At 41.7% G+C, this 27,954-nt stretch overlaps 1 protein-coding gene across 3 annotated transcripts in view; it reads right to left on the bottom strand.

Moving 5' to 3' along the window:
• Positions 1 to 27,954, bottom strand: part of trrap (transformation/transcription domain-associated protein) — a 90,717-nt gene that overhangs the window by 28,268 nt on the left and 34,495 nt on the right. For all 3 annotated transcript variants that reach the window (XM_051939411.1, XM_022204907.2, XM_022204908.2), the window contains 22 exons: positions 27,498 to 27,764; positions 26,202 to 26,408; positions 22,967 to 23,125; positions 22,507 to 22,644; positions 21,081 to 21,191; positions 20,109 to 20,255; positions 17,990 to 18,203; positions 17,631 to 17,759; positions 16,648 to 16,797; positions 14,278 to 14,477; positions 13,753 to 13,874; positions 11,995 to 12,208; positions 11,625 to 11,804; positions 11,211 to 11,357; positions 10,715 to 10,834; positions 8,971 to 9,258; positions 8,447 to 8,584; positions 8,029 to 8,141; positions 7,158 to 7,293; positions 4,212 to 4,403; positions 929 to 1,124; positions 86 to 204 (listed from right to left, as the gene is read on the bottom strand). In XM_051939411.1, the coding sequence (XP_051795371.1) occupies positions 86 to 204; positions 929 to 1,124; positions 4,212 to 4,403; positions 7,158 to 7,293; positions 8,029 to 8,141; positions 8,447 to 8,584; positions 8,971 to 9,258; positions 10,715 to 10,834; positions 11,211 to 11,357; positions 11,625 to 11,804; positions 11,995 to 12,208; positions 13,753 to 13,874; positions 14,278 to 14,477; positions 16,648 to 16,797; positions 17,631 to 17,759; positions 17,990 to 18,203; positions 20,109 to 20,255; positions 21,081 to 21,191; positions 22,507 to 22,644; positions 22,967 to 23,125; positions 26,202 to 26,408; positions 27,498 to 27,764 (3,687 nt within the window). The remainder of the gene's footprint in view (positions 1 to 85; positions 205 to 928; positions 1,125 to 4,211; positions 4,404 to 7,157; positions 7,294 to 8,028; positions 8,142 to 8,446; positions 8,585 to 8,970; positions 9,259 to 10,714; positions 10,835 to 11,210; positions 11,358 to 11,624; positions 11,805 to 11,994; positions 12,209 to 13,752; positions 13,875 to 14,277; positions 14,478 to 16,647; positions 16,798 to 17,630; positions 17,760 to 17,989; positions 18,204 to 20,108; positions 20,256 to 21,080; positions 21,192 to 22,506; positions 22,645 to 22,966; positions 23,126 to 26,201; positions 26,409 to 27,497; positions 27,765 to 27,954) is intronic.

Here is a 27,954-nt window from a genome sequence, read left to right as displayed (position 1 = left end):
CGCTGAACTTAATGTTGTTTATTAATTTACATTCATCAGAATAAAAAAAGAGGGGAAAAAGCACTTTATGAGCCTGAACCAGTACCTGTTTGCGGGCGATCTTTCCATACTGAATTATAGCAGAAGCTGAGGCATGAACTCCCAACATGGCATTGTTGTTGTTTGGATCATGCTGTGTGTTCGTCTCGTACGCTGTCACTATGGCTGTGGACAGAGATAAAACAGTCATGAACATGGCATTACTCCATATATAGGAGCTACAGATGGCAAAGTAAGCAAAAATAGGGGAGCTTAGAGCAGTTTGAAAAGTGGGGATCTTCTAGCACTCTGCAAGCTCTGCTGTCATAACGCAGGAGGGCACTGGGGACACTAAACGTATTGAACAGTAAATGAGCCATGGCGATGAATTTCATCAAGAAAATTCCATTTCACTTTAAGTTTGAAGGCTGTCATGTATAAATGAAGTGGATTTTATTGGCATGGTGCTGCAGAACCAGCGCTATCATTATTTCAGCGTCTCACAGTCAAAGTTGGAGCTCAAGTTGCTTGAGACATCACATTTTGCAGTGGCTGCCTCTCTGAATGGTTTCAAAGTCACCGCGGGAGAGAGCTGAGCACTGAGCAAGGTAAACATGTGTGTGTGTGTGTGTGTGTGTGTGTGTGTGTGTGTGTGTGTTATGTCCTGCAGTGAGAGAGAGAGTGCTTTGGCGAGCTGACATTTGGAAATGTACAGAGACCCTGAGGGGGTTCTGCACATCGTGGCCTTTTAAAGAAGACCCGTTCCTGGAACTAGCGGATACCAAAGCAGCAATCTGAGAGTGTGGCGGCCTGACTATGAGATCTTGTAACACAATGGCTAAAAATATAGTACATTTCAACATAACTGGTGTCAAATTTAGAGGCAGCGCTGTCGGAGTGTATGTCATACCTTGGTAGTGGTGTTGGCGCCACATGAATATGCTGCTCCAGTGGGACAGGTCATCAGAAACAATGGGCAGTCGATTCCTCCAGGTTTTCACCACAGTCTTCATGTCATGGAGGCTGGTGTTGCGGCCCAGGTTGGCTGGCTGAAGCCCTGCATTAATTTGAGCCGCTTCTTGCAACTCAATGATCTGCTGGGCCGCCTGGGAAAACATATGATAATTGAAAATCTGCTCTCCCCCCCTTTTTTAAAAAAAAATCTTTCATTTAGCATTTACAACTATATTTGCCATACTAACTTTCCTCTTTAAGTTTAAATTAATTAATTCAATTTTGTTGTGCATGGAACTTAGCCAGTCTGAGGCAGAACACAAAACCAAAATGCTGTTTGCAGTGACCAGCTTGTTTAATTGAGTTGCAATTTTGTATAGCAAGGCCTGCTAAACAGTCTGCACTAAAGATTTAGTCCAGACAGCATACCAGCTGAACTTAATCTTGTTAATATTTTGTCTACATATCTAAACAAATGTAAGCTGCAGTCCACATTTCCTGCACAGTTTGTTTTGCATAACACACATTGTGTCCATCTGCCGTCCACCATTGTTTGGTGACTTATTTAAAGTTTAAGAAATCTCATATAAATAGTTTTTTTTCCCTTCCTTTTCACGTTCTGTTGATGCTCCAGATCCAAGCACATTTTTAAGCGTTGCCTGCTTTAGGGCGTTTTGACATGCAATTTGAAGTCTTTTTTAGTGTGCAGTGAGCCATTAATAAAGGCCTTGTGCATTTCTGCCTCATTGCTTTTCTGTGTTTAATTGTTTTCTTCTGCATTTGGTGTATAGCACAGTGAAGTAGAACATATCTAAATGTTTCAGTAAAAGTAATGAAAAGAAAGATAAATGAGGATCAGAAAAACGTAGAATACATTATTAAATTGTCAAAGTAAAAACAGATTGTTTGAACATAAGGTTGTAGATAATTTTTTAGAAAGATGGCAGGGGACATGTGTATCAGCATATACAGACGGGAAGCAAATTTAAGGAAGAACCAACATAAAGAGTCTTGGCAAAGCGTTGGGCCATCATATTCTGCCAGACCAACTTCAATGCACCTTGGCACTGAATCTCTGGAACTCCACTGGTGACATGAAACCATTCTCCCAAAATACATTCCCTCATTAGTTGTGGAAAGCACTAATATTTTCATATGATTAAAGTTATCTGGTGGCTGTGAAGGCCACAGCACAAGAATCCCATTATTTTTATACCCATCGAACCATTTAGTGACCCCTCTTGCATATGTGAAGGGGGGCAATGTGATCCTAGACAGCTCCACTGTCATCATGATAGAAATGTATCATCAGTGTATAAAGGTGATTAATCACAGCATCTTTGTATCGATCACTCCCTCTAAGGGAATCCTCCCCCCCCCCCCCCACACACACACACACACAGCATAACAGTCACCCCTTAATCTGTCGATGGAAGGAACAAGAAGAAAGGTGATGGCAAGAAAGTGACAGAACATGAGACTGCTGCATTAATGTCAAAAAGACTGAGTCTACAAGATAAAAGCAGGAGAGTAAAAAGACATAAGGACAAGGTAAAAGGCACTGACTGAAAGAGCAAGAAAAAGAGGACTTCTACTTTTTGCGACAGAAGACAAAAGACAATGTTGAAGCTCCTCTCCTCTAAGACTCGTATTCAACAATCCCAGGGGCTGAAAGTGCCCCCAGACAAGACAGATCAAAGTGATCAAATACATTTACCTCTGAGTACAGCAAGGCCTGCCGATTTCTAATACAGCTCAGAAGAACAGTGATGCTTTAAAAAATATGTAATGCCTATTATGTGGCAAAACATTATCATCAATTTTTAATACTATTTCATTTGCATTTGAAATTTGTGATCCTGAATATAGCAAATGTGCTACAGGAACAAAAACATACAATTTTTACATCAGACACAGTGTATGGTTTTTTATGCCACCAAAATAATTTTGCCGGGAAAATCATTATGTCTTCCTACATTACTTCAATAGCTAATCTACTCCGACGCGGCACAAAAAAAAAAGACAAGTAGATGGGAAAATGTGAGAATGATAAGCGAGGGCTTCTATCTCATTCTCTGAAAAGAAGCCTCATTGATTGGCCCAAAGCAGCTTTGTGAACATATAATCAATCATTCCATTATAACTACTCATCAATCAATATTAATGCCAACCCTCATAATCGATAGTGTGGGTGATAATCCATTGATCGTCAGTCACTGCTGAGAGCGGGGATTTGATGATAACTTGATTCAAATGGTATTTGAACCCTGCTGTATTTGCAGAGTCTGGGCTTCTCAGTCTGCAAGGCTCACGGAGTCGTGAATTTGAGATATAGAGTTTGGAATGGAGATTTACAACAGGCTGCTTGGCTGAGTAGAGGAATAAATAGCTTGTTTTCCCTCAGCTAGGGTAAATAATTGGACTGCACATATGCGCGCGCACACGCACGCGCACGTGCACACACACACACACACACACACACACACACACACACACACACACACACACACACACACACACATTCACGCAATAACAAAGAACATAGTCAGACAATTAAAATACCCATTTTGAAAAGATAAATGTAGTGAATCAGAGCTGTGCTGAAGACCCCCCCCCCCACTCTGAAATGAAATCTCCCAAAACAAAATAAATTAGGCAGTACAATATTTTTCACAATTATCTGTTAATATCAGCTGATGGCCCATTTCTAACCTTCATCCAGACCATCCCATTCATCATGTAAATGTAATTCTACTGCAGGTATTTAATCAAATAGTATCTGATGGCAGGGAAGTAATTACAGTCATTCTGAACTAACTCTTTCTTCGCCCTTCTTCTTCTCTCTCTCTTTCTTTTCCGTGTCCCCCCCCCATTCTGTTCACTCTCCACCTTTTTCAATTTTTATCGCCAAAGTCCGCCGCCTTTCTTTATTCTCCTTTTTTCATCTTTGCCCCGTCTATTGTAATCTCTTGTGGTGAAATCAAAGAGGCTTAAAGGGTTTCGGGTTTTTTTTAATCATCTATCTCAATTTTACAAAATGGAGCGAGAGAGGGAGATAGAAGCTGTTATCAGCGTTACTCAACAGCACAATGTCTCAGGGCTACTGATGATCTCGTGACATGCATCTCTTCAAGTGCTTATCACAATAAACTGACTTCCCTTCACTAACTCCTGCTTGATGCGTCAGTCGAAAAGCAGCCCTTTAATAGAAAAACTCCTCATGCATTTTGGATACTGACCTGCAGCAGTGGCGTGTGCACGTGGGAAACGATGTGAGGCAACCTCCTCCACTCACGGATGGCCAGGCTGGACGCCATCTCCACCAGCCGCTCGATAAAGTTGAGCTGCTGCTCCTCTGGGTTGCAGATGGCCAGGTAGCCACGGTGCATGTTCACCTTCCAAGCCATCTCCTTGGGACAGCTCAGCTCCACCTTGAAATACACATGGTGAATCCATTTTTATTGTTAAGCACATGTCCATAGTAGCAACAGAACACTGGCTGCCAAATTTAGTTACTAGTAATTTTTGAAAAGTGACATGTCTTTTGGTTAACTTTTTTTTTTTTTTAAAGAATACTTATTAAGCAATTATTTCTTTATTTTTCTTTCAAATTAACTGTCATCCTGTGGTTCACTTATAATCAACAGATGAGACAACTGTTCAGTCTCAGCAGCAGTAGACTTAATGCTTGTGATTGATATTAAGATAAAACGCTGCTGCTGGTAAAAAGGGGAGCCTCGCTTTGTTTTCCTCGTCGTTCACCTGAGGAGTGTAAATGCAACATTCTACCATCTGCTGTCTTCTTAAAACCCGAGCTTTACTTGTGTTTACACTCCATCAAACATCTTCATGTTCCTTTTTTTATGTCGTGGGGCAATCAACCACTTTTCCTGCAAAATCCATACCAGCAGCACGACTAGATAAAATGCTAAATGAATTGAAAACGGTCTCCCCAACATATTATATATAAGGCAAGCATACAGATATCTTTTTTTCCCAATTGCATTTACCGACAATGCTACTATGGAGAAAATGGAATGATCAGTCAGTGTTAAGCCTGACTGCCTTTTCATGCACAGCATGCACTGTTGCATGTAAAATAACTCTAACTCAATACATACATAATTCACAGGCTATCATAAATAACTTGCTTGGCCTGACTTAAAGCTGCAGTCAGCAGAAATGACAAAAGGCAAAGGGAAACAACATAAAATTAGAAAAATGAAAATGCTGGAATTAAAAAAAAAAAGAGATTAACTTGTTTCTTGACAGGATTCAAGCATCACTGCCCTGGGCAAAGTCCCCAGTCTAACTTGCTGCGCCACAAGGATGAATATCTATCCATCTATCTGGGTACACAGTCTCCTCTGCTCAGTAAAAAGCCCTGTGATTGGCTGAAATCTCCCATCACTAGCTAGATTTTCTAAAGCCCGAAAACAGAGACAGAAGGGGGCATGGAAGTCTATTTTCCTCTCTTACCACTTGGAGTGCAATGTGCTGCCAGGTTAGTTTGGAATTTTTACCAACGACAAAGAAATTACTGCCTACTCCAGCTTTAATGACGCAGCAATCGTGCTCACCAAGTTTTACATCTGTGTTTTGAACGTGAAGCAGATATACACAACACTTCAATAAGTTTGGAACTGGTGGCAGACTCTCCTGAAACTGACACTGCTGATGTATGTGCTGTGTTGTTTTTCCGCATGTGTTTGTCCCAATGGTGTCGAGCAGAATAACGCACACTCTTCACAGTGCTCTGAGTGTGCAGTTTTAATTAAATGAAAACATCCGAGGGGAAAGGGCCCATGACATTTTCCTTGCATAATTTAGTACTTAGACAAATACACAACAATCTTGTTTCCGATTCATTTTCTGAATGGTTTCAGCAGGACTTTTGTACTAATGACTAATAAACCTGACGAGTCTGACATGGAGGTAGAGGAGCGGAAAAGGCCCTGCTATTGATTAAAACGCTGAGTGCACTGAAACTAAACAAATAATAGCCGTGGGGAGCTTCCTACGTCACACCTGTGGTTTGCTCTTGTGTGTCTGAAAGTAAGTGAGAGGGAGTAACACGGAAAAAGAGAAGGCCAAAAGGGAGCGAAAAGAGTTTGAGAGTGAGAAAGCATAGGTGTGTATTTGTGTAGGCTCTTCCAATGCTGGAGAAAATTACAGTGATCGGTCAAAGCGCACTTATCAGAGGTGACGCTTGATGAATATCCCGGAGACAGGGCCGCCCTTATCAAGAGCCAGCTTTAATTGAAAGCAGGGACATTTGGACTTTGCCTCTGAGCTGGTGAGCAGTGGGCAGGCAGGCAGGCAACTGAGCGCCTTGCTCCTCTCCTCTACCATAAAACAAATCACCCTGCAGCAGATGCTGAGGTAATTATTCACGCGTGCAGCTGTCGTAAATATTAGCTGCTACGGAGCGAGGGGACGAAAAGATGGAGGTGGAAGTGAAAGCGGAGGTGGCAGCAATACCAGAAAGAAGCCCAAGTAAAGGAGAGAAGCTGGGAAAGTAAAAGACAAAAGAAAGAGAAATGAGTACACGGAGGAAGAAAGGAATGAAACAAGGAGGAAGGGATATAGTGGAGTTGGTGTTGCCATCCAGACAATTTAATTAGATGTCACCTTAGGACAGAGCGGCTCAATGGATTGGTTCCAAGTCTCCTTGAAAGAGCAAAGTAGGAGTATTTGTTATACGTCACGTGCTATCACACGCTCGCCACCCATCTACACTTTGTTTTAGGAAACATGAGGGCAATAAATTCATGGACCAAGCAGCTGAAATGCATTTCTACAGCTTTACGGCCGACTCTCTCATTCTCCTCAAAGGTGTGGGGGTTATGGAGGGGACGGACAGCACAATATCAAGTTACTATACTTTGCACTAACACAAGGCCTGGGCTTAATATACAGCATTGTACAGGAAAGCAGGAATACAATAAAGAAAGTTTAGTCGAGTCTCTCTGGCTCCCTGGGTGCCCGCCTTAAGGCTCTGCTGTGTCTGTGATTGTGTTAGTGAGCACTTGTGGTTCTAATTTCCATTTTCTCTCAAGCTGTTGGGGTTTACAGGAACTTTGGGATACCGCAAAAAAAAAAAAAAAGAAAGTGTTTGAATGCGTGCAGATACAGTACATGTACATGCATGCATTTTTTTTACATGGTGATTGTGCACTTCTCACCTGTACCAGAGCCTCCTTCATGGCGGCCCAGTTGGAAACCCTCCAAGCACATTCCAGCACCAGGTAAGGATTCGAGTGGCCTTTAGACTGGCCATATTCGGTCAATGGTTCCCACTGGTTCAATTCCTTGGAACAGCTGGGGACAGAAGGAGATGAGAAGCTTAGGAACGCTTCAATAGCTTATGCTTTTAAAGGTGCAGCCATTGTAGTTAAGACTTTAGCGATAAATGTAACCTTTTCATTAGTCCAACTGACAGCGTGTTATTGTCAGAAGTACCACTGTGGGCGGACAAAGTATTAGCTTTATCTGGTCAAACATCTGCTGATTATTGTTTTGTCCATTAAAAAACATTTTACATTTTCTAAACATTTGCATATATGCTTTTTCATCTCATTCCTATGGATTGTGTCACTACATCAAATATTGGAGGCAAAATACACTTAATGTTGAACTGTATGTAATATAATATTTTTAAAAGGCAAGGCAAGTTCATTTGTACAGCACCCTTCATGTCCAAGATAATTCAAAGTGCTTAAGAGTATTACAGTGAAGTGCAGGTAGTTAAACGTTGAAATATTCAAATTAAAAAATAGATGTCTCATTTGGCTCTACAGTGAGGCGTGGTGGTCATCCGAGACTGTTTACTTCAGATATATGATGAAGAAAGCATTCTTTGTTGTCCACACTCTACATAGTATGAAGGTTTGCATGTGCAGATTGATAGAAGCAAAGTGCAATTCTGCAGCATGTACAGAAACCCATGTGGTTGACTCCTGAATGCCCTGCTCTATTATTGGTGTGATAAATGAAATGAAATGTGTGTACGATAAAGGAATAGATATCTACACGCTTATGCTCTGCAAATCTTACCGTATCCAGTGATCCTCCCAGAGCTGGTACTCAGGGAAAATGGCTGGGGAGACGTTGCTCCTCTCATGCTCTTTTCTAGCCTTCTCCATTGCTTTTTCATAGCTTTCCTGGGCCTGAAAAGACAAGGGGTTAGATTTTTACAACAGGCTCTTTGGGGGAAACAATATATTAGTATGTCAAAACATTACAAACATCTTTCTATAAAATGCAATATATTATAACAACACCACAAACTACTGCCTCCAAATTGACCATAAAGTTGTATAAACATCTTTGTGAAAGTGGGGTTTATTTACAGGACTGTTGCATTACACTGCATTAGCTTTAACGGGGGAACCTAGTAAATTGATAATTGGGTATATACTAACATGCATAAATTTTAAAGTGTCCAGTGGGTCTACTTGAAGCCGTCTCTAACCTGCTCAAAGAAGCCATGCTGTTCGTAGGCAATGGCTGTAGCGGTCTCTGGGAACTTGCACCTCTTCTGCCACAAGCCTGCCCACATATCCTCCTCTTGAAGTAGAGAGTAGAGCTCCGCGAGGGAGTCCAAAATCTCCTATGTTGAAGTAGAACGAAATGTGGATGGCAGTTTGGAAAATATACAGCAATTTAACTGTAAATTTAAAGCGAGTAGATTTGTTAATGAGTCTAGTTCAAGCAGGATAAAAGGTAGATTTTCCAACTTTAAACATGAGGCTGCAGGACACGAAACATATAAAACTCTCGACTCTCCACAATGGGGACGAATGATGAATAAAAGGAACAGTAGCATTAGTAGATAACTATGAAAGATCTTTAGTCACATAGTGATCTATCGTGTTTTTGTTTCCTGACAAATTCCTAGCTTGTATGAACACAATCAGCTGTCAAGATATTAAATATTACTGGAAACTATAAAAAAACAAGTCCCACCAACTTCAATCTTAAATCAAAATACACTACCTGTTGAGGTGGTGTGATGCTCTCCTGTTCGTAGAACTCTGTGCTCTGTTTAGGTTTACTGTGCAGGCTGAGACCTTTTTCAAAGGCCTGCTGCTCCAGCATGAGAGTCGAACGTAGCCAGAGGTTATGTGTCTTTCCCAAGTACTTCAGCACGCAGGGGCGGATGGGAATAGGAGGCACACACTGGGACATGGCTTCCACAAAACAGTTCAGGGCACTGGGCTGACAGTCCCTTTGGGCCTGGTGGCTGCCACTGCACAGAAAAGGACTCATTTCTCCAGACAAAGCCTGGAGGGGAGAGAAAGAGGGATCTTCAACCACACAATTTTGCTTCAGCAGCAGTGGCCTCATATGGCATATTGATAAAGGCATTCTGTTGCACATACGGGATGCAACATGATGTCATTTTCCAGTAAGAGAGAGCTGTTAAGAAACCGGAAAAGAGAGGTAGAAATAACAGGTAAGAGAATTGAGAGAGGACGAAGACGAACTGTATACAGTCCTCCTGGGTATTCCAACCACAAGAAACATGATCAACAAGTTATTTGTGGTCCACCTTCCTTTAAAAAAATTTAGAAACAAGTGCAGAGTTGTGATTTGACATACACTATAAATAGTCAACACTGGAAAATATTAATATTGCAATACTAACATTAATTATTATAGACAGTTCTACTTGGAAGTTTTGTCTTTGTTATATTTAAAAATCAATCAAGTTTTTTTAGCATATTTGCTGGAATTCAAGGCAATACAAAATCTGTGAAAATGTATTATAAGTTAGTTTGAACTGCCCATGGTTACAAGGAGCCTCTCAGAACACCCACATTTGCAGAGAATATCATGACTGACACACACTGATGTTTTGGTAATGAATATAATTTTCACTGCTCGTTGACAGCATGAAGTAATTTATGCCTTGATGGTCACTTTAATTAGACTGGTGGTGGAGAAAGCCAATATGTAATCAAATTCCTTCTAAAGGAGAATATGGTTTTCTATCATTTCCATGTTACAGTCAAGCCAGAGATATACATAAGGCTTGAATTGCAGTAATCACTCTATTTTCACCACAAATTGATGCAATGGTGGCATGAAATGCAGAGCTAATACAGGCATCGGAATAAGCACATGTGACATATTTGTGACTTTACGCCTGTCACAGGAAGAAAATATTAGTTTGAATCTTACAGTGACTGCATCTTTCAGATGTTTAAGAGTTCAATCACATTAAATCGGGACCTTTGAACGAGTCTCAAAGTACTCTATATGCATCTGGTTCGTTAAACTCATTACAGCTTTCCCCCCTCAGCTTTCTTATTTCCATATTTAGCATAAATGAATCAGTCCTCATTAAGCAGAACTGCATGTTTTGAGACAGAAATGATGATGGCCAGAAACACAGCCTGCTTGCTTTCATTATTCGATAAGATACAGAAAATGATATGACTAAAAGAAAACAAAAGAAAAATACTGGGTACGGCGAGTAGAAACAGGTGCATGTCTGTCTGTCATTTTAGATTTTAAAATAGTGAGAAGAACCATACATAAATCACATCACATATTTCCCCTAAAAGGTGCATGCACTTGCCTTAAAAATCCTTAGGCAAGGAGCATGCATTTCTTCTCTTGTTGAATATTCAGTGTATTTAAAAATATAATGACTTGGTCACACAGATAACCGCAACTATCATTGTGTTTTTCTATGCTGGAGGATATAAGATAAACGACAGCAAATTATACTTACGTGCTGCTGTCTGTCGGAAAGGATCTTCCAGAGACGTGGAAAGAGCTGAACCCAGGTCCTTTCAGCCAGCGGTGTGGAGATGTGACAGAGCTGGACCAGGGCATTCAGTAGTGCCCCCGTCTAACACCGAGTAGAGAAAATTACAGTTACTGGCTGCTGACTCAGCAGGGCAGTGGTTCTTAATGCTTGTCTTCAGGACTCAAGAGTACCGCTGATTTACAATCCTACTGGGTGGTTAATTCTAATTGAATTATGCCAATGCCAAAATTTGTTCTTAATTTTTATAACTAGAATAAAACTGAACAGCGCATTGGGTTCTGAAAATGTTTTAAAAAAATATAATGAATTCAATACATAAAATATTGCCTTTGTACCGCCGGTAGTTACTCCTGGGTCAGAGTAATTTCCCCCAAGCTTTGTCAAAATCTAATCAGTTTCACCAGCCCCTCAAAATGAAGAACAGAGCACATGCTGGCTCCAAAGGGAACAACCTTACCTTGACCTCCCGTAATGAGTCAAGGAACTTGTCATGGCGGTTGGTGAGCATGTGCAGCTGGTTGCCTGTGTCTCTCTCAGCCTGCTCCTTAGTCTTGGGAATGGCTGTTTGGTCACCAGGTGCTAATTCTATGTCAATCTCCACATCCTGTCAGTGCAAAAGGGAATATTTGTCTTTTGGCAGAGCTTTAATATTTAGCATTTACGTTGGACAAAACGGTGCTTCTTATGAAATTAAAAAACAAAAGCTTTCAGGTAATGGTTGAGAGACAGGAACAGACAAATTCATTCAGACAAACCAGTCAAAAAGCAGCGTTTTGATCTTTCTTAGATCCAAAGCATGTAACACACTCTCCATGGGCTAAATTCATGTGAAACACATTATGAGGTGTCTGTGTGTCTGTCTGTGTCCCACCTCCTCCTTGGTCTCACTGTTTTCCCTCTCACGCGGTTCCTGCTTGACGTGCGTTGCCATGGCAAAGGCGGCGCGGTCATGGCTGTCAGCCAGGTTGATGACGTTCGTGATGGACGGCAGCATGGATCCCTGGCAGCTGGTGCCGATAATGGTGTTTCGTTCGCAAACTGCCAGCAACAACTACCAACCACACCACCAGGTGCGAAATGCAAAACAGAAGATTGCTAAAGGTAAGTGACAAGCAACTGGCATGACAAGACAATAAATGAAGCTAAAAAGATCTGAACAAAGGAAAGCCTTGTTCTATGTCAACAATGCAGGAAAAAAGGCTTAAAAAGTTTATTGTAAGATCAGAGGCAGCACTCTTTACCTCTATGCACTGTTTGATCCAGAAGTGGCTGCCCATGGCCTCCCAGTTCTGAGAACAGCAGATGTAGAGTAGCCTCTCATAGACACGACGCTTCATGGATGCATCAAACACCTCGAAAAACTTGGCTCTGATCAGTGGTTGAGTGCAGCGAAGTCCGGACAGGAAGGCTGGCTCCAACTTGGACGTGATGTCACTTCCTGAAAGGCTCTCATCCCTGAATATGTGATTCACATAACTTTTCTTAGATAGAGCTCACGTCCATTTCAGTTCCAAAACAACATCAGAAGAAAGGATATTAAACCACACTGAAACTTTTGCCAAGGGTTTACACCGAGCAGTAAAGCATCCATGCAACTTTGTTCCACACAATCGAGCCAAAGTAATTTTCCCCTACAGCAGAACGATACAGGTGCAATCGGACCAGTCAGTTCTGCAGAAAGGTCTGGCAGTGCAAGGCTATGTGTGAATTAGCTAAATTAGTAAATATCATTTTGATATTTATTTTTCCTTGAACAAGGAAATTAAATTTTGAAGAGCAAGGACATGAAATATTTAGAAAATATCTGAAGGAATCACTTGATTATTACAGTAACTGTCAAAAAATCTAAAAGAAATACTGCAAAATTAAAGAGTATGACAGTCATCATCAGTACTGACAGTTCAAATGGTTCTGGTATTGCTGTGTAACTGTCGACGAAATTTATACTTACGATTAACTAGCAAAACACAATTGATCAATATTGCTTAAGGTTAAGATGTTATTAAGAAATACAGGAGACAGGTAAGATTCCAGATGTATTTAAAGCACAAAAGGAACTCCATGCATGTTTAAAGAGCTGCGCCATGACTTGTGGAGAGAGCAGGTCACACGGCTGGAGTAGTTAACGCTCCAACAAAACAACGCAACATTTTAATAACAAATACCATTAATTCTACATCATCCTGCTGAACTGAATGGGCTTCATGGGAACCAGTCACCAGACAGAAGGAGACAGGGAAGGTGGAATAAAAGGGACAACAAAGGCAGGGCTACCACAGCTGTATATTGCCTGTATTTGCGCCGTCCCCCTAATCACGTTTTGCGCTGGCACAGCTGCTTTATCACTCCATTATCATTACTTGCTGTCCATCACGGCTTTACTGCTCGTCTTAAATCTTCTGACATGAAGAGACGATTGGGTGGGGCGGGCTGGGGATACGGTGTGCATTTGGCTGATTAAATGTGTACGTGTGGAAGATGGAAAAACAATGAGAGCCAGGGTTTGATGAATAGGAGGCAGAAAGACAGTCTCTCCCCTCTGACCCCCACCTGCTGGGTGTCCTGTCATGAGCGGACTGAATCCTGATAATGCTGTAGCCCTGCGAAAGGCCCTGGCACATTATCCATCTCTATCACTACCTGCTGTCTCTCTGACCCCTTCTTTGGATTGCCACCCTCCTTCAATCTACAGCTACAATAACTACTAATTAGTTCCTCAGCTCCTGTGTACCACCAACTGATTCTAATCATCTCGATCTTTAATGATCTATCTTCCCATACCTTTGCTTCCATCTTTAAAAAAAAGAAAAAAAAGAAAAGATGAACGATACACTGCTAATGCTTCAAATCTCCTCCTCTTCATCTTTATTTTCCTTTGCTTTCTGACCCAACCTCCCGTGTCTTTCCCCGCCTCAACCTCCCGACCTTCATCCCTCCCTGTTAAGATGGATGCAAGGGCGGCATGGTCATTTGGCCATGTGACGAATTGCGGTAATTACCTGTAGACGTAATTAACGAGGTCCAGGAACTGGGCGTTTAACTCAAGTTCATCAGGGAAACGCTTTTCTATGTAGGTCATCATCTTCACCAGCAAGATGGACTTCTCACGCAGGTTTGGCATCTGGGAGGAAAAGGGATAAGTTACCGGAAAAGGTGCTGTAATAATGACAAAGACCGTCCGGAAGAAAACAGAACAAAAAACAATCAGTGTTTTCCTTGTAACTGCACTTCACTGTCCACCTAGAGCTTAGCAGAAAATGAAGACCAAAGACACTTTTGTGCGTATTATGCTAATGTTAACCTCGCTGGATTTAGAAAATGTGCTTCGCTTGCTTGTTTGTCCAAAGGTTTTATACCTTTTAAAACTTTGCTGAGTCAGTTCTCAATTCACACCTGCTGCTGTCAAAGAAATAACACTATAATCTGCTGAATCATGCATTGCCATTTGTTTGTACACATTTTTTTGTATTTCTTTATACAGTTTCAGAGACGAACTGACTCGTAGAGAAAATCCCCCATCTTACCTGGTTGGCAGCCATGGGGGAGTTGTTCTTCACCCACTCCTCCACAATCTTGACGACAGCGCGAAGGATTTTGGGGTCAGGCGACTTCTCAATCAGGGAAGTGAGGATGACCTGGATGAAGTTCTTCCTCATTTCCATGCTCATGACGGACAATCGCGTCTTCACCAGGTCAAGACTGAGCATCACCAGCTCACTGGTCACTGTGAGTACAGACAGGACCAGAGTCAAAAACGGAGCAGAGACAAACTAGTGACCACAAACATAGCAAACAAAATTGGCAATTTTAAGATTGCTGGTGATATCTGTAGATAAATTATTGTTTCTATTTTTGAAAAAATGAATCTGCCATCTGAGCTAAGAAATATCACATTCTAAAATCAAAGAGCTGCATCCATTTTTCTTAATAGTGCCAGCAGCCAACATGAAACTAAACGGTTTCAATACAATCAGGAAGGAACTACTTGAGTTAAGCTTATTGGGTTACTAAAACATGAATAATCTTTAGAGGCATAGGCCTCACTGGTCAGATAGCCTTTGGTCTTAGTGACTATAGCTGTTCATGGTGGAGGGTTAATGTCTGTACTTCCCGATACAGTCATTAGGGGCCCATTTAAAGCTCTGATAGCATCTTACAGCCATTACCTCCCCTCTAAAGAGTCGTAACAGGAATTATGTACTGCCTGACTTCTCTAAACCTGGTGAAGTCAAGCTCAAAGAAGAAAACGAACAGAAAATCATGAAAATGTTAGAACAATTATGGGAAAACTAAACAACCTAATGTACATAAACAAACAATGCTAAATTTGTTGTACTCTCCTCTTTACACTAACCGATGAACAAGTTATCAGAAGGTTCTATGTCAAACGGTGACTATACTTTCAAACCCACAGCAAAACAGCACAAGGTGACCATCTGTTTATACACAGAGAGAACAGGAGACAACACAGACTGGGAACCAGAGCTGAGAAACATTCCCTGTGAAACTAGACTATCGACAAAGTGGATCTACCCTGACCACGGCAGCTATTGAGAACACAGCTGAGGCCATTGATATTGAACTTTTGATACAGCCTTTGTATGGAGCAAGGTACTGTTGAGATACATGGGATATCTGAGCTCTAACTGAGTCTGAGGAAGGTCACCATGTGAGTGTGTATGTGTGTGTGCTGTGTCCACCTCACATACAGTCAACCCCTTGTTGAGGTAAGGGCTGGGGGAATTATGGACACTAGCCCTCCTGATAATGTCAGCCAGACCCAACTGTCGCCCGGGAGAATAAGTTCAGCTGAAACAGTAGTTGATGTCTGGTGCATAGTCGACTGGTCTTTGAGCTCCAATGACAACTGAGGTGCTGTGAACTCAAGATCTGGGTTCAATTTTGAGTCATGCAGGAACAGATAGGGAAAGGGGGAGGGATTGTGGACCGGGCTTGGCTGTGGAATCAGTTAGCTGCTGACAGTGGCATTAGGTCTGTTGTGTAAATGTCCAGCCAATATTTGCTCCTCTAATTGTCAAATATATTGTGCAAAGACATCCATGTTATGCACATTTACAGGTATAAAATTGTCGTTTTAGGGTCTACAACAATATTTTTACATATTTTAATGTTCAGAAAATGTTAATTCCTCAACATTGGTTTATTACTGTAGCCCCTGATGTATAAGGATAAGCATGTAGATGTAGTAATGGAGGGTCTTGTTAGGGAATAATGGTGTACTGCGAGGAAGCTGGTCATTTTTTTTGTTTGAAGGTATGCCAAAATAGCTGTTTGGCAGGCATTACACAACCGTCTTACCTACTGACGTAAATAAGAAATGGAAGAAAAGCTTGAACTTCAAATGAAGCATGCTCCTTACCTGCTTGGCAGTGTTTTGTAAGAAAATATCATCCACATTAACAAAGAAAAGTAGCTCTATAACACACTGAAGGAAAGGCAAAACCCCAAAAAGCAAACCATGGCTGCTCAAGCTGAAGCACCCATAGCCATCTAAACTAAACTTTATCCAAAGTTTTTCTGTGTCTCAGCTGGATATTTTCATGTTAAATTAATGCTACTTTAATGAAATCCTGTTCTTGGTTTGGGAGCATGTTCAAATATGTTGGTCTCTAATACACAATCTGCCTTGCAAGCTGTGTTTACTGAAGGAAATTTAAGTGTAACAGTCTCATAAAGTCTCGCATTTTGCATATGCAGTGGACATTTACAGTTGACCCTTTAAAAGCCAATGAATATGTACAGTATACTACACATCCTTTATCATAGCCTGTTTCCATGTGTGTTTATATGTGATCACTCTGTTTTATTACCATATCGGTTAAAATGCTCATAACTGAGACTGGTTCCCACTCTCTACATGTCCATGTCTGTACCTGTGCTGGTTTCAGTGACCCCTGGGTTCGCCTGCTGGGGGCTCAGGTGTTCCCGCACCATCTTCTGTAGTGAACGCATGAACACTGAGATGAGGCGGTCAATGTAGCTGGCATTGTAGCTGCAGGCTGATTTCAGGATCATCAGTGTTCCTGCAAGACAAATAAAGAGAAGTAGAGGAGGATGACAGGAGGAAAATAACCTAACAAAAACCTCAGCCTCTATGATGTAGAGGACACACACTTGCAGTTCGCTTGTGTTCATTCACATAGCATGAAAAGTCTTTCTTTGAGCATCACAGAGGCAGGAATAAGAATGAGTAATGTCCCTCTCTGTTGCAGCTCTCCGGAGGGGAGACAAATGTTAAAATGTCACCCCCTTGGCCAGACGGATGCATCACATCAGCACTACCTCACTGGAACACCAGGGTACCAAAAGCTTTTTATTGACCACAAGTGTAATTTTGGAAAACTGGATAAAGTCACGTTACCTTTAGACTGCTTTTCAATAGCCATTTGTCAACTTGGACTCCCTACATTTGACTGTATATCAACTGTATATCTCAAATAAAAGAAAGAGAAAAAAAATCAAGTAACAGTCTCCTTGAAATAAGCTTTGATCTAAGCATTTGCCATAAATACTCTCTGACATCTGGCTGGATAACAGTAATGTTTGTACAGGGAGAGTGGCCGAAAGCAGAAATCCTTCCCAAGACAATCTTTCCCAAACCGCTGGACTGTGGCCTCCGTTTAAACAGACCAGATGTTAGCTTGAGCAGCAGGGCCCATCGGCTTGCATTTTAACGACCCACTCACTGGCTTAATTGCTAAAAGTGACTGAAAGGCCGCTTGGCTTTGTAGGGAAAAGAGAGGGAGTGCGACTATTTTTTTATTTTTTTTGTAATGAATGGCAGGGTTTATAAGCAACAAAGTGAGGAAAACAGAAAACAAGGGGTTAGAAACAAATAAATAAGAGTTGTTCTTACCAAAGAGCTGTGTGGGGTTTGTGTTGCTTGTGGCTTTTTCATAGTTGGTAAGTCCCTCATAGATGACCTTGCCCACAGCAGCATACAGACACTCCAACTCCTCATACTTAGAGGCCACAGTTGACGTGCCTAGGGAAATAAAGTAATGAACAGAACATCTAAACCAATCCTTTGCTTTTAGTACGTGACAAACACAAAAATGAACGCATCAATCAACAGGTCAAAGGCACAGATGAGGTGGCGTTTCTTTAATGAACACAGCAGGGAGTGGACAATTTCGCTGAGAACTCTCAGTGTTTTCCAGAGTCTACCTGGTTTAAGTTCCAGACTGAATTAAGGATATAGCATTGCCAACTTACTAGGCTCAGTGGGGAAGATGCTCATGAGGCGAGAAAGGAGGGAGTGGACAGCCCGCAGGACTTTGGTGTTGCCGCAGGTCATGCATGCAGCAATGCCTCGCTGGAGAGGCTTGAAGTGGGCCAGGATGGCTGGAGACTGCAGCACTGTCAACAGGAAGCAGAGAATCTCCAGCCCAGTGCAGATGTTGGAGATGTTAGCTTGTGCTGGCTGCTCCTGAGAGGTCAAAGAAGAGAGCAGAGAAACCAAAATGTCAGCTGAGTAAAAGAGTGTCCACATGGATTGTGTATAATTTTATTGTTGATAGACAAAAATATTTAGCGCCTACTTTTGTCTTTAGAAAACCTGATCTTTCTATCTTGTAAAAATCAAGGTTTCTGTTTAGTCTGAAGTATACAATTGCAAAACAAAGTGAGCCAAAATATAGTGCAAAGTTATCTGTGGATACATTAACCAATCCAGTTTTTATTCCATACAAATTCTGGACAACGCAGAAATCAATATTCCACACCCAGAGGTATTTCGCGCACAAAAAAAACAAGGCATTGTGATGGCTGCTAAACCAAAGATCAATGGCCAACGTCGGATCCTAATTTTGTCTAAATTGCAATCAAGGTTTACAATGGCAGGGCCAAGAGGATAATCTGGGGCAGATCCACAGTACTAATCTTGGCTAATGAACAAGGTGACTCTTGTGATAAGGCTCCTGGTAGATATTAGGGTAGTATTGATCTGGCACTGTATTAACAGGATGGAAACTTGTCTCTGGAGCTATGCAGATAGTGAATATGCATGCATGTGCGCTAGCGTCAGACCATGTGGTTGCTTTGTGTGTCTGTCTCCCCTTAAACTCCTCATTTGCCCTCTCATGCCACTCCCCCTGACTCTTAATCACTGCCATGCCAGTACAAAGAGATGATAAAACGTAATCCGATTTAGAGCATTGTTCATTAGTCTGCGTAAGACGGCTGGGCAGGTAGAGCATGTTCCCAAGAGGGAAGGGTCTGTGTATGTGCATCTGCATAAGACCTATAGAAAGGCTTGTTTGTCAGACCATCCCCAATGGGATCTGGAAGGGCTGAGTGTGTGTGTGTGTGTGTGTGTGTGTGTGTGTGTGTGTGTGTGTGTGTGTGTGTGTGTGTGTGTGTGTGTGTGTGTGTGTGTGTGTGTGTGTGTGTGTGCGTAGGCTGAGGAAAAAGGCGCGGCCGACGCAGTGATCCCCAAAAGAGAACAAGGGAAGTACGTGACAATTGCCTGCGTATGGTGATAACCTTGTCTGAACAGTGACGCCAAGTCAGACCAGAGAGATGAGTAGAGAGAGAGAGAGAAGAAAGCTTGAGATAAGAGGCTGGATAGAAATGAAGAGATGAGAGGAGGAAGTGGTTAGAGGCAGAGGGAAAGGCGTGGAAGGATGCAGAAAGGCACAGTGGGCTGATAGAGAAAGTCGGGATGAGGACTTTAGGATGAAGAGAGGTTGAGGGTTGAATGAGAAGGCAGAGGCCAACCCGGATAGACTCCTGTTATCTCACCACTGTCATTATTTTGTCATTATGGCGGTTGGCGCCTCACTTCATGTATTACTGATAACACACAAAGGACTGTGAGGTGTTAGAGCAAACACTAAGACAGAGCTTAAGCAGCGACAGGGAAACTTCTCTGGGAAGGCATTAGTTATCCTTTACTGTCTGCTGCTTATTGCTCGGAGCTGTAACAACAGCAGCGAGCATAAATATTTTGAATTTTATTCAAACTTGTTTGCCTAAAATACTGTTGATGACAAACACTTGTATTAGTAGCTTCGAATAATCCGTGATGTGGGCACATATAAACATTCGGGGTTTTTTGGATTTACCCAAAAACAACAACAGTCTCCTCAACAACACAGTAAAGATAAGTCAGACTACTTCAGAAAGTTAATATTGATAGAAGAAAAATCCAGGGAATAGCCTTCGCAGGTGTAAACACAGTGATTGCAGGGAAATGCAGTGCAGAATAGCAGTAATGACAGGCTTTGCATCACAAAAGGCCAAGAATACAAGCATGAATGTGGCCATATAAAACATAAAAGCGGCCCAATAAGAGACAATATGACGATCATTGTGGAGGCAAATCTCATCTTACCACGGTCATGAGCAGCTTGTCAAACCACTGTAGCTTGAGCTCAGCACGAGGCCACATGTCCGGCCTGAGGGCAGTCTTCATCAGGCTAACGCAGCGGCGGGACAGCAGCTCCCCGGGAGACCCGGCCACATTGGTGCTGTCGTTCACCTAGACAGAAGAGCAGGAAGGCTGGTATCATTATCATTATCAATGACAATGGGTCTTCATCTTCAGTATCACAATAGTGTCCTAAAGAGGTAAGAAATCACACAGGGCGAGAAGAGGCAAGGACTGTCAGCGCATATTGTAATTTCATTCATGCAGCAAGAGTTCAAAAGCGGCACAGCCAGGAAGGAGATCATCCTTCAATCAGGAGCCTCTGTACCACACTTCACAGTGACAAGCATCCACTCTGCAGCGGCATCCTTGACCAAGACAATGAATCCTTATCAGCTCTAGGTGTGGTGTCCTTTGGCTGATGGTAATCCCTCGGGCCAGCAAAAACATAATTTTTCTCCAGCGATCAATGTAGTATCACAATATTCCGTTATCAAATGGAATACAAAGAAGAGATTATGTTTCTATAGACTGTTCAGTGAGCAGTGAGTGATCCCCAGCGGTTAATACAGAAGGTTATATTCAACAGAAATGGTTGGATGAACAGTGAGAATGAAGCTTGGCCCAAAAAAGAAAGTAGGAAAAGTCAAGGTGAGTGAAATCTCAGCAGTCTATTTCAGGCTTGTGACCAAGGTCATCATCGCCACTAGACCAAGGGACAGCTGTATGAGGAGACAAATAAAGGACTGTGGGTGTGGAGATGTGTTTAGTGTGTCCTATCCTCACCCAACTGAGTGTTTAGAACAGTTGTGTCCTACCTGGCAGGCGCTATGGATGGCAGAATTGGTGTACGTGGACAATGAGTGTGTGTGTGAGAGGTGGAGTTAAGTTTGTGTGTCTCTGTCTTTGTGCACTCAGTAATGGTGGAGGCCTTACCTGGCACGCAATCCTGATCAGAAAGTTGACTACAGTGTCAGTGTGTTGCTTCTCGACAGGCTTGGTGAGCATGGTCTCTGTACCTGGCATGGACTGTGTGCGTCCAAACACCTAAAAACATAAAAACTATAATTATTCACATGTCAAATATGTAAGACTTTCGTTGCTTCAGAAAAGATTCTAAGAGGTCAAAAAACGGACAGAATTGATAGGAAACCTCTATGACAACAGTGCAAATGCTGCACTGAGTCTTTAGTTAGAAGAGAATATCAAAGACTCCGCACAAAGTCAGGCTTCTCCCTGCACTGCTTGTAGCAAAACACAGGCTACAAGCTTTTCTGATAATTATCCTGGCAAATTTCTGACCAATTAACATTTCCTCAGCTCAGACAGAAACAAATGCTGCAATTGTGTTTTTCTTCTGGCGTCAGGTGAAAGAAGCTGAAGTTTACATCATCATGAAGACTGCAACTGCCAAGTCATTTATTTTAAAAACATGTAATCTTAATATGCACAATATGTAATTTCAGAAACTACAGAAGTCCATATGCAGCTGGGATGTGAGGTACAGCTGTTTGTGCCCAAATGAAAACAAAAAATAAGCTTTCCCCCAGAAGTACTAATTCGATCAGTTTTGGTGATTAACTATATTAGCAATGATACAAATATAACTTCTAGAGGGGAAAAAAAAACACAGAATTTTTCCCTAAATTGTAGCAGATATAAATATTCCAAATGATGGTGATAAGATTTTGGAATTAATTATAAATGCCAAATTCATGAAGAGAAATATCTTTGCAGAAATGTGTGGTGAGAATAAACTAATTTTAATCAAACCGTGTTGTCGCTGCCCAATCATGGTCTCTAATCTATGACACACAGACACAAGTTGATTGTGATGAGACTCCATATGCAGTCAGGAAATATCATCAGGCAAAACTTGAGGGCTGTGATGGAGAACTAACTGAGCCAACAAACAATTTCAAAGACCGTACTCTAAGTAAAAATTGTCTTATGAGAGGTAAGTTTTTGCATGTACCAGAGTTTGACCATGGCATCATTTAACAACAAGAAATTTTACACCGGTGCTTCTTGGAACACGGGAATCTTATCTAGCGTTTGAGAGCTCAAAAACAAAAGATGACAGAGACATGTGAGCTGAAGTAGGTGAGGGGCTGCAAAACTGTTGTTAGGCAAGCTAGATTAAAGCAACAACAATAACCCTGCTGCCATCTCCTGTTGGCATATTTTTATGAGATACATTACATAAATAACTATCAGAAAAATGGTGAGTATTTTTCAAACTGCTCTGCAATCATTCAGAGAAGCCCATAACACACGGACAGCTAGTATGAATTTTAAAGGTAAGAGAATACAACAGTGTCATCGTGGAAGCCAGTCAGTCACATTCGATTACCAAGCTCACCGTGGAGGCAGCACCAGCTGCCGTACGGAATCTCTTGACATCCTGTCCAGCACCAGCAGCTTCCAGGGACAGTCCTCTTTTCACAGCTCCCCCACTGGTTCCTTCACCACCAGCCCCTACTTCAGCCTCAGACTCCGGCTGTCGCACCAAACACAGGGACACACGGTGAGGTGTGGTCACCAGCGATAATTACCATGTCATTATATCTTGTTGAGGTTTGTTATTAGTTCCTATAGGAACCGGAGTCATGGGTATCTTTGAAATGTGACCAAGAAAATGTTGTAATCACTATAATAAGAGCTCTGTCTTGTAAAATAATATACAGGGTAAGTTTGCAGTAAAAGCAAAATGGTGTGAGAAGTAAAGGACATGATTTGGTGACAGTGTGTAGTGTGTATGTCAGCAGAGCACCAAAGCACAACACTGCCCTTGCTGCTCAGTCAATAAAAACTATGTTCACCTGCTGGTCTTTGATCCTCTGTAACTCCCACTTGATGACCACCTCAGCGAGGTCCACAGCCAGCTTCCTTTGCTCTATGGTCACACTGGGGGTGAAGCCCAGACGCTGCATTGCACTGATCATGTGCTGCACCAGGTGATGGCGAACAGGGTAGTACACCTATGAAAAGTAACCAGGTAAAATTTAGAAATGGAGTATTAAAACAAAAATAAATAAATAAAGCAATTACAAGCAAATATATCTTCCACCAACTAAAGAGAGATTTAACATATTTCTAAAAGATATTCAAAATATCTACCCATTTGGTATTCTGAACACAACCCATGTTCTTTTGCTAAAGCATCAGTAGCACAGCTTAGAAAAACCAGAAGTGTAACTGAGTAAGTAAAGCCAGTAAGGATAAACAGCTGACAGAGTGGCATGAAGAGAACAGAAAATCAATCTAAAATGTCACTGTGGCTTCAGGCATGCCTTTTACTCTCTACTTTATCTGGATATCTCACAACTACAACCTCTGCTCTGTGCAGAAAAAAATGATGCAGAATCCAAACATGGAAGAATGGAAAGAGAGGATTGGAAGATAAAAGTTTTACAAACAATCCTGTATTGCTGCAACTTAAACACAGACTCAAGACACTGCTACATAAGTTTCAGTGAGACAACAAAACACGAGAACTATGAAGTGAAACTTGTATGTCTTGCTTGCTTTAAATTTAACATTGATTTAGATATGCGAGACTCTGTTAATGATTTGGTTAACTTGTTCTTAGATGATTCTGTTCAGAAGAGGAAAATCTCTCTCTTCCCGATTTAATTTTAAATGGGCTGTCTTCTCAGTTGTTATCACACATGAGATGGATTTCATCAGATTTAGCAACCATCTAAAGCAATTGCCTATGTAGCTCAATAGCTACTGGATCTTCTGCTAGAACGCTCTGAGTACGGCCAGACTAATACATTTTTTCTTCTATGATGGTGTTTTAAAGAAAAATAATCTCTGTTCAGAGGAGCATTTTAGAATCACTTCAGAGACAATTTTGACCTGAACAGCATGCATGTTACATGGCTATTCATGCACAATGGGCATGTGCACGCCAGCGTAAACAAAAAAGCAGAAGGTTGGCGGCTTAGTTTTTAAACACTGCATAAATAAAGAGCAGCAAAGGTAAAAAGCAAGACCTAAGATTTCTTGGCTTGGAATTGCTACAAGGTGTCGCTGAATGCTGGTTCAAGGACCCAATACTGAAGCAAACATGGGTGTCTGCATCATTGTTTTCAAAAGTCTCCGTTTCTGCCTGTCCATAGTGAAATGCAGCACTGGAGCTTTCACACTGAAACAGGGTGAGCAGCATTTCAAGCAAGTCTCCGTCTCCATTTTATGGTTCCTAAAACACAGGGGGTAACCTGGACACTGGGTGTAACAACAGCATAGTTTAAAAGTTTTAAAATAAAAAGGGTGAATGTAGCCATAACAAAACCAAGGAGTGCCTAAAACTGAAATGTCTCCAGTCAGCTGATCACAATGCTGTCTCGTGTCATCTTGCTGCAGGAAGTCCGGTCAGCCTCACAGGGCATCAATACGGTGAAGGCTGCCAAAAATAAAAACTGAAAAGGCAAGCGCTGTGATTTACAGGAGTTATCTTTTCCTTAAAGTGCTGATGCTTAGCTCTAGATTTTTGGGGTGATCACACAGGCAAAGTTAAAATGAGGTGCTCAATCACTCTGAGTCAGAATAGGCAAACTCTGATCTCGTATTCTTACTTAGTCTCAAGGACATGATGACACACACTTAGCCCCAAGCATTCACACGCTCAAGTGTCACGCTCAAGAGTCACTTAGCTTCCCAAAACTGAACTGGGACTCTTAAACACACATGCAGACAAAAGAGCGAGAGATGAGATGTCTATCTGAGGGCTTTTGTCAGTGTCAAAGAATATTAAAGCTTCTCACTTTGAGAGTAATTATAGTCAATAGAGCAGGACTTCACAGCCCCTGAATGACGGAGTGGCTAAGCCCTGTCCATCACGTGTGCACACACAGACAAACACGCACACAATCTCTCCATTTCTTTATCAAATACACACGCACAAAGTCTCTCATCTGTCTGTCATCATCTCCTCCCCAGTGTAATTATGCTGATGTGATTACATTAGATTAGTCATCTGGCCCAGTGAGAGGAGCCTGTCAGTGAGATAGAGAGGGGAGTTGAGGAAAATGTCAGTCTTCTGCTAAAAGACTGTCGCTCTCTGACTGGTAAGGCGCAGAACATCAGCTCAAGAAGCGAGAGGGCAAAAGCGTCTCTCAAGTTTAAGAGGGAAGGCGAGCATAAAGACCAATGATCTTTTGCTATTGTTCACATGTCCACAGTTGAGATGCTCTTTGACTCCACTGATTGCCACTGTGAAGGATGTGTCTAAAAACGTAGCTGCATTAAGGCAAAAGCAGGCCTTCAGCATTGGATTCTATGGCCAGCAATGCTAAGAATACAGCTTTAGACTAGTAGACAACGAAGCACAGCAGCTACAGCAAATATAAAAGTTAAATTAACTTACAGAAATATTATTAATAGGCCCACATAAGACAATACAATCTTTGATGAGGACACTCATTTCCAATTAGGATCTGTTAAGAGGTGTCATGCAATTCGAGGTACTCAGATAATCAACAAAATTGGCTCCTCAACTGTTTTTCTCCCTGTGGCTCCCTGCAGTGAGCAGGCAGGAGCATCAAACACCTGTAAGCAGCAGTTGTACTCACTGCTTGTGATGGCAGCTTACCTTGAAGTATCATACAATGTTAGATTCAAGATTTTAATATTCAGTAATTATTTTTGTGCTGGTTTATTGCAGTTTTTTCGATTTCAATTATCTGTAAAGCACTTTGTGTTGAATTTTCGTTTGTATGAAAAGTGTTACACAGATAAAATCTGATCTACAGACTGATTGATAAGTCATTCTGAGAAACATATTATGGGAAATGATTGAAACTGGAATGAAAACCACGCAGTGTAAACTTGACCAAAGTGTTTAGAGAGATCGGTCATGATTGCTGCAAGGTGCAGGGACTAAAAGTGGATATGTTTGACTCTTTTGTCTACTTCACCCAGTGCAGATGGATATCCTGGGATTTCATACATTCAATAGCAAAGGTCTGACAGGTGGACGTGTATTTACTGATAGAGTTTTATGTCTGTATGATCCTGTATGTGCGTGTTTGTTTGTTTGCGTGTTCTCACCCTGAAGTGCTGCACAATGAGATGCAGTATGTGAACCAGCTGTGGAACCGTGTGTCCCTCCTCCACAATGATTTTGCGAGTCCAGTGTGTCAACATCTGGTGGCCGTCCTCCATGCGCGCAGGGACAGCTGGGGTAAGGATCGCCATGGCCTGGCGAACAATGGCTCGGGCCTCCATTGTGTGGGCCTTCAACAGGCTGTGGAAAACCTGCATGGAACACAGACATCATAATTTAGTTGGCAACATACCGAGTTTTTTCCTTTTATAACCCTTTTAAGTGTTTCCCTCCCTACATATAGAGCACAGGAAAGCATATACTCTGACATACACTCACCTCACATTCTTAAATCCCCTATGGAGTCGTAAGCTGGTTGGGGCCCCTGGCTCTAGAAGTCTTTTTATCTTTATGCCTATTTAAGTTTTATTCTTTGCACATACATAATAAACGGTACTGAACATACAAACGTGGCTTATATTGTTGTTATTCCATGACTATTCCTATGGAAAATAAGTCAGACACAGGCATTAATCGGAACTATATGAAAACCATTTTGCTTCATTACTGTAGTTGGGAACAAAATGAGGCACCGTGGCTGCTAATCAAACTGGGCACAAAAACCAAAACTGAACTGACTCATGGAGCGGATTGTGTTTTTAGTTGCTTTTTACACACCATCAGCAGCTCATATTAGAGAATTTCAAGCTTAGAGACTTGGTGTTTCTTGTAAAAACGCACCATGGGAGTTGTTACCCTCTCCCCAGAAAATGTCACGTAAACAACCTTGTATCATTGACTTTTTAATCGAAGGCCCATATATCTGTGACACAGTTACAAATGAAGGGGTGATATAAGAGTCATTTAAACAAGAAGTCAAACAGTCCAACTGTAAAAATGCTATGAGGTACCTAGAAATTACTTTTGGAAAAATGCAATGGATTTTTAGTTTTGGAACCATGGGTGTCTAAAATCATTCTTTCCACTTCACAACTCTATGGCATCACTTTCTTCATAAGTACTACTCACACAGTAAGGGTCCTTGTTATAAGTACCCTGTTTTCCATGGTTAATTCATCTGTTGTCATTTTATTTCAAGATAATTCCAAATCCTTGTCATTTTGATGTTTTGCTTGTTTTGTCTGTTTCTGCATGCAGTTATTTTCTGAACTCACTGTGTGTGTGTTTTTTTTTTTCATCTGCTGCTCAGATTTCCCATGTTTTCTCTCAGTTTTTAGCTCCATGGTACATTAAACCCCAGATCCTCTGAGTTTCTCTTCTCTCTTTTCATTACTCCTCACCTGCAGGACAATCTTCTTGTGGATTGCAAACTTTGCAATGATGTGTGCCAGAAGTAAGTGACCACTGTATTTGCAGGCAGGGTCCACGCAGGCTTTGGGTAGCAGGCATGGCCAGGCGAAGGTCATAAGGCGACGCAGTTTGCTATTGCGTGACTTGTTGTTGTCATGAATGTGGTGGGGTGCATGCTCCACTAGCAGGGTAGAGAACTGCAGCAGGCAGATTCGCAGAGAATCCAACAGGTCAGCTTGCTTCTCTGGGTCCAGAACCTAGGAGAGGGAAGGGAAGGATGACGTGTTAAAAATTGTTGGGTGAAGCAGAAATGGAAACAGCTGGGGATTTGATGCAGGGATTTGACAGGGTTGTTAATGATTAACAATGAATCAGTTGTTTTTTTCCAGGTGTATTTGTGTCAAATAAAATGCCTGAAAACTGTTGGTGCTACTGTAATTCTTATCA

Source organism: Acanthochromis polyacanthus, chromosome 19 (genome assembly GCF_021347895.1).
Source record: "Acanthochromis polyacanthus isolate Apoly-LR-REF ecotype Palm Island chromosome 19, KAUST_Apoly_ChrSc, whole genome shotgun sequence".
NCBI classification, from domain to species: domain Eukaryota; kingdom Metazoa; phylum Chordata; class Actinopteri; family Pomacentridae; genus Acanthochromis; species Acanthochromis polyacanthus.
Note: the sequence above shows the minus strand (reverse complement) of the source record. Positions and strands in the feature narration are given on the sequence as shown.